At 70.2% G+C, this 7,016-nt stretch overlaps 5 protein-coding genes across 5 annotated transcripts in view; 3 read left to right on the top strand and 2 right to left on the bottom strand.

Moving 5' to 3' along the window:
• RHOBADRAFT_17223 (uncharacterized protein) overlaps positions 1-498 on the bottom strand; it is a gene marked incomplete at both ends in the record, with an annotated part of 1,278 nt that extends 780 nt beyond the window's left edge. Inside the window, 2 exons of the mRNA XM_018412357.1 lie at positions 272-284; positions 436-498. Coding sequence (XP_018269504.1) covers positions 272-284; positions 436-498 — 76 coding nt within the window. The remainder of the gene's footprint in view (positions 1-271; positions 285-435) is intronic.
• A 179-nt stretch (positions 499-677) lies between these two features.
• On the top strand, positions 678-3,347 carry RHOBADRAFT_55191 (uncharacterized protein; the record flags this gene model as incomplete). The annotated part of the gene is made up of 5 exons (XM_018417720.1): positions 678-1,099; positions 1,171-1,314; positions 1,439-1,658; positions 1,750-2,956; positions 3,035-3,347. 5 exons carry the CDS (start codon positions 678-680, stop codon positions 3,283-3,285), a joined length of 2,244 nt encoding a protein of 747 aa, XP_018269503.1. The 3' UTR covers positions 3,286-3,347.
• A 390-nt stretch (positions 3,348-3,737) lies between these two features.
• RHOBADRAFT_55190 (uncharacterized protein) lies at positions 3,738-5,418 on the bottom strand. Its single transcript, XM_018417719.1, has one exon. The coding sequence runs from the start codon at positions 5,392-5,394 to the stop codon at positions 3,775-3,777; it is 1,620 nt and encodes a 539-aa protein (XP_018269502.1). The 5' UTR covers positions 5,395-5,418; the 3' UTR covers positions 3,738-3,774.
• A 142-nt stretch (positions 5,419-5,560) lies between these two features.
• Positions 5,561-7,011, top strand: RHOBADRAFT_46027 (uncharacterized protein; the record flags this gene model as incomplete). The annotated part of the gene is made up of 4 exons (XM_018414705.1): positions 5,561-6,307; positions 6,407-6,549; positions 6,615-6,695; positions 6,984-7,011. The coding sequence occupies 4 exons, from the start codon at positions 5,561-5,563 to the stop codon at positions 7,009-7,011; spliced, it is 999 nt and encodes a 332-aa protein (XP_018269501.1).
• RHOBADRAFT_55188 (uncharacterized protein) overlaps positions 6,658-7,016 on the top strand; it is a 2,289-nt gene continuing 1,930 nt past the window's right edge. Inside the window, exon 1 of the mRNA XM_018417718.1 lies at positions 6,658-6,695. The gene's annotated coding sequence lies outside the window, so the exon portion shown is untranslated. The remainder of the gene's footprint in view (positions 6,696-7,016) is intronic.

Here is a 7,016-nt window from a genome sequence, read left to right as displayed (position 1 = left end):
GTCCCCCACCTTGGCGCCCGAGAGGCCGCTAGACGACCCAACAGCACCAAGGGGTCTTTGGCTGATCGAGTAAGTTCAGGCCTTGGCGAAAGAGTCACATATCCTGAAAAGGATTGGGGCTCGACAGCCCCCCAGGGTGGTAGCACCTCGCCACCCTCGGGGATAGAGATTCTGGACCAACCGCTTGTGTGGTGGGAAGGGAGGCAAGTGATCCGTATCTCGTAGGATGTTGGGGGGGGGGAGAGGCGGAGGGAGCGGGAGCAGGACGCACTCGAGAAGACCATCTGGAGGGCGGGACGGGTACAGGAGGTGTCGAGGTCAGTAGTGCGTCCCCGGGCGGGTCCATCTGGAGCGGAGGGCGAGGAGGAGAGGTCGGAGCTGATGAGGTGGGAGGGGGTGGACGAGAGAGGGCGAGAGAGAGAGGAACGGACTGACTGCACAGCCGACGCCTGCGAAGCCGAAGAAGGGAGCATAGGCAGGGCACAGCTCGGTGGCCATGGTTGCTCGTCGAGGTGCGGAGAGGTCTGAGGTTGACGACGACGACGACGACGACGACGACGAGGCGGCGGGTGGCCGTCTCTCTCCCACCCGTGCTGAAACCTGTGCACCTGTGCGCCTGTGTGTCGCTTGATCGCACACCTCCACGGCCGCACCCTGGCCCCCCACGTCCAGCCGCCATGGACCCGGCCGCTCCTCGTCGTCCCCACCTCGACACGACCATGCTCGAACCTCTCACAGCAGCCTCGACCGCGACCGCCTCGCCCTCTGGCTCACTCGACAATGACGCCGACGACGACGACCGCGACTCGCTCCTCGACAGCCCCGAGTCCCACTTTGACGACCCGGCCCTCGACCTCGACCACTCGGGCCACGCCCACCACGGCCATGCCTCGCCAGCGTACGACCGCGAGCAGCGCAGGCGCATGCGGCGCATGTACGGCGGCGGACGACACCGCCACCGCGGCCTCCACGCCCCCGGCGCAGGCTGGGACGCAGAGAGCGTCGCCGCCGAGGACGACGAGGGCGAGGGCGAGGGCGCAGTGCGTGCAGGAGAGGGCGGCCGCGTCGGAGAAGTCGCAGGCATGATCACCGCAGCAGCGTGCGTCTCCCCTCTGAGCCCTCTCGTGCCCTGTCGCGAGCCTCGACTGACCCTCGCGCATTCGCTCGCAGCCTCAGCCCCTTCCCCCTCCTCCTTCCTCTCGCCTGCTCCCAGCTCGGGCCGGCCCTCTTCGTCCCCTTGCTCTTCCTTGCGAGTGCACTCGCCTGGCTCGGCGGCGTCGTCATCGGCGTCGAGGGACGATACGTTGGCGCTCGGTGCGTCCCTCTTCTGCCCTTGCACTTCCTGCCTCGTCCGTCGTGCTCCCTGCGGTGCGGCGGGCCAGCTGAGGGTTTTTGGTGGGGCAGGATGTCGTCACTCACGCATCCTCTTGGCCTGCAGCTCGTTCCCGGGTCTCGCGTCGGGCGTCTTCCCGCACCGGTTCAAGCTGCACAAGGTCGGCGAGGTCCTCGCCGCCGCCTTCGTCCTCGGCGGCAGCATCGTCCGCACAGCCCTCGGCGTCGTCGCGACGGCCGAGATCGTCGTCGACGTCGTCGTGCCCGAGCGCAGGAGGAGGGACTGGGAGCGAGGGGTCGCCGTCGGCGTCGTCTGCTTGACTTGGGTGCGTCAGCTACGCCTTCTCCTTCTCTCGCGAGCGGCACATCTCTCGTTGCGGCAGAAGACTGATCATTTGCACCCGCGGCGTCTCGCAGCTCCTCGTCCCGCTCCTCCTTCGCCCGCTCCTCTCCCTCCTCGGCCTGTCCAACCGCTCGGCATCGACCTCGTCCTACGCCCGCCTGTCGTCCACCTCGTCGCCCGACCTCGCCCTCTCGCCCGGCTCTCCCGCCTTCAGCCTCGGGCCCGGCGCATCCTCGTCGGGCGCACCGCCTCGCGCCAGGTGGACCGCCCTCCTGCGCCTCCCGAGCTGGAGCGTCGCCCTCCTGACGTGGCCCGTCGCCCTCGTCGTGTTTGGCGTCCGCATGAAGCAGCTCAACCGCAACGCCGCCTTCCACTCGACGTCGTCGTCGCCGTCGCCGCCCTCGTTCGTCAGCTCGGCCGGCGGCGGGCTCGCCGTCGACTTTCCGTTGCTCGACCCAGCCGACGACCAGGGCATCTCGCTGTGGCCGGCCATCCTCGTCGTCTTTGCGGCGCCCCTCGGCGCGTCGCACGAGGCGTTCTACCACCTCGCGAGCCTCGCGAGGCCGTCGTCGACCGCGTCTCGCGGCGGCGAGTCGCACGCCCGAGCCGGCGCGTTCTCGCTCGTCGCGGCGGCGGGCGCAGGGGACGAGGACGGCGACGCGGGTGCAGCAGGTGCGAGTGCGGGCGCGGGAGCGGGAGGCCGAGGCGGTGAGCGCGAGGGCAAGCGCAACGGGTACCCGCTCGCGCTTCTCGTCGGACACGGCGGCGCGTTCCTCGTCTCGCTCGGCTGGGCCCTCGTCGGCTCGATGTCGCTCCCCTCGTCCCCTCTTCGACCGGCGCCCGCGACCTCGCCCTCGTCCGACCTGTCCGCCCTCGTGCCGCCTGCGCCCAACCTCCTCACGGACGGCCGCCTCCCACGGGCAGACGCCGCGCTCGGCGCCGTGCGGCTCCTCGTCCTCGCCGCGCTCGTCGCGCAGCTCGAGGCCCACGCGGCGGTCGGGGTCGGGCGCGTGCGGCGGGCCGTGCGCGGGCTCGGCGGCGAGGGCGGCAAGGCGCGTGCGGCGAGGCGGACGGCGGCGCGTGTCGTCGTGTGGGCCGCGGTGGCCGGGTTGGCGGCCGTGCTCGTCGCAGTGCCGGCTGTCGCGCGAGGCAGAGGAGGGAAGAAGGGGCCAGGTTGGGCGGGCGAGGGCAAGCACCCGAGGGGTCACGGCGAGGGCATGCTGCGCGTCGCAGAGTGGTGCGGCGTCTTCCTCGGCGGCGTCGGCGGCTGTCTCGTTCCCGGTGCGTCCCTTGTTCTCTCCCCTCGTCGTCCTCGCGTCGCTCTCGGACGAGCGCTCACCCTCTCTCGTTCGCCCGCAGCCATTGCCTACCTCGTCCTGTTCCACCTGCGCCGCCCTCGCTCCATCCTCCTCCCACCCTCGACCTCTCCCTCTGCTTCGACCGACACGTCTGCGTCGACGACCGACGCCCTCCTCGCTCGCAAAGAGCGCCAGATGCAGCGTCGCCTGTCGGGCCGGCGTGTGTGGACCGATGCGGGCGTGTTTGGGTTGCTCGGGCCGGTCGGGGTCCTTTTGGTCGCGAGGGGTGCGGTCGTGCTCATCGGCGGGTGAGGAGCATTTGTAGAACGAGGCATCGAGGGCCGAGTGTATTTCGTTTGCGGCTCGTCGCTGTCTCGATCGGTACGAGAGCGGCTCAGCCTTGCCGTCTATCTTCTCGCTACCGTGCGCCGAGACGGTCTCGTATCGAGCTCAGTCTCACGCCCTGCGCTAGCCGACCGAGGCACTGTCGCGCGCCGCCGCCTCCTCGACAGCCTTCCCAAGTAGCGTCGCCTCCTCTCGCCTGTCAAAGATTCCTCTGCACCGCTTCTTCGCCTGTCAACGCCTTCCGAAGTGTATACAGAGACGCTCGCTGTGCTCGCGCAGCTTGGCTTCCCGCTCGCGAGCTTCAGTCTGCGCTCGTCGCTCGAGCGCTCGAGCCTCGAGGCCAGCCGTGTGAGCGAGCCAGCAGCCGGCCTGGATGAAACGGGAGCAGCACCAAGCCTCTCTCGCGCCCGAACAGACGTACTCGAACAACTCGACGTCACGTTTTCAGTCGCGCGGCTACGCCCTCTTGTCCTCGACCTTGACCGGACCCGCCGCGGCCGGTCCCTGCCCACCGCGCCGCACGACCCACCGCTTGACTTGCTCGACCCCGCTTGCCGCACTCTTGCCGACGCTCGCGCCCCGCTCGGCCCTGCGCCTCGCCTCGGCCCACACGCCCTCGACGCCGTCGCCGACCCGGTCGACGAAGCGCTCGAGGGCGCCGCCGGCGCGGCGCACGCTGTCGCGCGCCGCCGGGTCGACGACCTCGCCGCGGCCGATGGGGCGCAGTGCGCCGGTCGGGCTCGGGGCGAGGGTGCCCGGGCGGGCGTAGATGCCGACGAGGCGCGCGAGGAGGCCGTCGTCGGCGCCGAGGCGGGCGAGGTAGGACGGGAGGCGGCGCTCGAGGGCGCCGAGGGCACGGTGCGCGGTGCGACGGGCGACGACGAGGAGGTGCGAGGGGAGGCGCTGGAGGTGGGCGAGGAAGAGGGAGGGGAGGCGCGAGAGGCGCGAGGGGAGCGCGAGGGTGGCGGCCTGCAGGCGGGACGGGAGGGCCGCGAGGGTCGTGAGGGAGGGTAGGGACGGCGAGGGGAGGCGCGCTGCCACAGGCGCGGCAGGCGCCGAGGGGGACGTCTCGGGCAGGCTCGCGCTCGGCGGCGCCAAGCCCGGCGCCGCGTACCCCTTGACGAACCTCGACCAGTCGACCTCGTCCTCGCCATGCTCTCGGCATCGCCTCGCCGCCGCTCGACGTCGCGCCCCTCGTCCGCCGAGCCCCCACAGGGCGGCGCGCTCGAGCCAGCGGACGAGGGTCGTGCCGGCGCCCTCGCGGGCCCACAGGTGGGTCGTCAGGATGGGGACGGCCTCGATGACGTCGCCGGGAGCGCCGAGGGTGCGGCGGGTGGTGCGTCGGCGCAGGAGGCCGAGGATGGAGGACGAGGGGGAGGAAGCGGACGAGGGGAGGGCGAGTGGGAGGGTGAGGGCCGAGAGGCGGTGGGCGAGGACCATGTCGGTCGCGAGGCGGTCGCCAATGACGAGGATGCGGGTGCGCTTGCGGCGGTGGGGGAGGGCGTCGGCGGGAGAAGGGGCGTGTTGTTGGAAGGAGGAGGGGGAGGGGGACGACGCGAGGCGGGCGCGTGCGAGGGGCGAGAAGACGACCTGGCCGACCTGGGCCGTCGTAGTCGACAGACCGACATGGTCGTCGTGCGCAGGTGGGCGCGCGAGGTGGTCGCGGCTGGCGAGAAAGTGGGCCGCGACCTGGTGGACGCAGGCGTGGGCGGGTTTCGGGCTCGGGTGGACGAGGACGGGTACGCCGAGGTTGCGCGACAGGGCTTGAGCCTGGATGGTGAGCGGGTCCTTTCTCGAGTCGCCTGCCGAGTTGGACACGACGAGGACGTTGGCGGGCCCAAAGGTGTCGACGAGGTCTTGCCAGGCTCGACGGAGGTTTGGGTCGTCGGCGAGCGAGTCGGAGCGTGGTTGGGCGATGCAGTTGTCCTTGTCGATGACGACGGCGTCGACTTGGGCGTCGTTGCGGAGCTTTGCGAGGTCGAGCGAGGCGATCGAAGGGACGCGGAGGGCGGGTTGGAGGATGTGAGGGCGCACGAGGGCGACGAGGGTGGCTTGGATCCCAGGCCAGTTGGTCATGGCTGCACTGCGCTGCCACGCTACAGCAGGTGCGAGGGAGAGAGGGACGTTCACTCTGAGCAAGCCTCCTCGTCGCTCGCTCTCATCTCGGCCGCCTCCACTCTCTCTCTCTCTCTCTCTCGCCCGCACACCTCTCGACGAGCCAGCAAGCCGACCAGCACCCGCCATGCTGCCACCCGACACTGCCGAGCGCGACTCGTCCCCCGACTCGGACGTGGCCTCGCCCGACGACGACGCCCTCTCGTCGCGGCTCCACCTCCCGCCGCACTCGCTCGTGTCGGCCGACCAGGCGTACGAGGGCGACACCCCAAACGTCCTCGCAGACCACTTGTTCCTGCGACCGCAACCCCCCTCGCGCACCTCGTCCTGGCACTCGATCCTCAACCACCACGCGGTGCCGCCATCCCCACCCCCCACACCTCCTCGCTCCACCTCGCACCACCACCAGCCCGCCCACTCAAAGAGCAAGAGCCGCACCCGCAACCTCAAGTGGTACCGCCGCCCCTCGCCCATCTGGTTCTTCCCCGGCACGTTCCTCCTCGCAATGTCGGGCGGCATGATCATCTCGCCCAAACTCGAAATCTACACCCAGCTCATCTGCCGCGCCATGCCCGTCGAGAAATCCCACGTCTCGCTCCCACCCCCGGTCCTCGACGCCCAACCCGTCTCGGCCATCAACCCCGTCGCCGGCGCGCCCATCTCGACCAAGCCCGACTTCAACTCGACCACCTCGCACGCCCGCAACGACCGCCTCTTCTTCGAGTGGTCCGCATCCCCCGCCCCCGTCCTCGGCGTCGACCACGACCGCGACGGCCACCTCGACCTCGACTCGGCCCAGGCCACCACCAACGGCGACTCGTGGAGCCTCCAGTGCCAGAAGTCGAGCGCCGTACAGGCTGCCGTCGCTCAACTCGTGCGTCCCCCTCCTCGTCCTCCTTCCCCTCCCCTCGTCGTCGTCGTCGTCGTCGTCGTCGCGCGCCCCCACCTGACCTTGGTCCCGCCTCACCTGCAGGCTCTCGTCCTCGCCCTCATGATGGGCGTCCTCTCGGCCCTCACGACTGGCTGGTGGGGCGCCTTCTCGGACCGCCGCGGTCGCAAGCCCGTCCTCCTCTTGGCCCTGTGCGGCACCGTCATGATGGACTCGGTCTTCCTCCTGTCCGTCCCCTCTTTCTCCCCCCCTCTCTCCTCGAATGCGCACTGACAATCTCCCTCTCCAACAGCGTCGTCAACTTTCACTCGACCCTGTCGTACAACTTCCTCTTTGTCGGGCCCTTCCTCGACGGCGTCGTCGGCGGCTGGGCGTGCGTCCTCCTCTCCCTCCCTCCCTCCCTCCCTCCCTCCATCGGCCGGTGCCTAGAGGGCGACCAGGAGCGCGATCCTCTGAAGACTGAGCGGGTCGTCTGCGGCGCCCGAGCGCGGCCCGCCCTTGACGGGCGCGGAGGCGGAGCGAGAGTAGGTCGCAGCGACGTTCTCCACGTTGACAGCCGAAGAACCGGTTCAGTAGTGGTATTGCACAGCGAGTATAAAGGGTGAGTGGAAAACACGAAACGTGACCTCAGGGCGATGAGCGAGGTGTCCGCCCCGCCTAGAGACTATCAACAGCAAACGCATGTGTAGCAAGA

This window comes from Rhodotorula graminis (assembly GCF_001329695.1).
Source record: "Rhodotorula graminis WP1 unplaced genomic scaffold RHOBAscaffold_11, whole genome shotgun sequence".
NCBI lineage: Eukaryota > Fungi > Basidiomycota > Microbotryomycetes > Sporidiobolales > Sporidiobolaceae > Rhodotorula > Rhodotorula graminis.
Note: the sequence above shows the minus strand (reverse complement) of the source record. Positions and strands in the feature narration are given on the sequence as shown.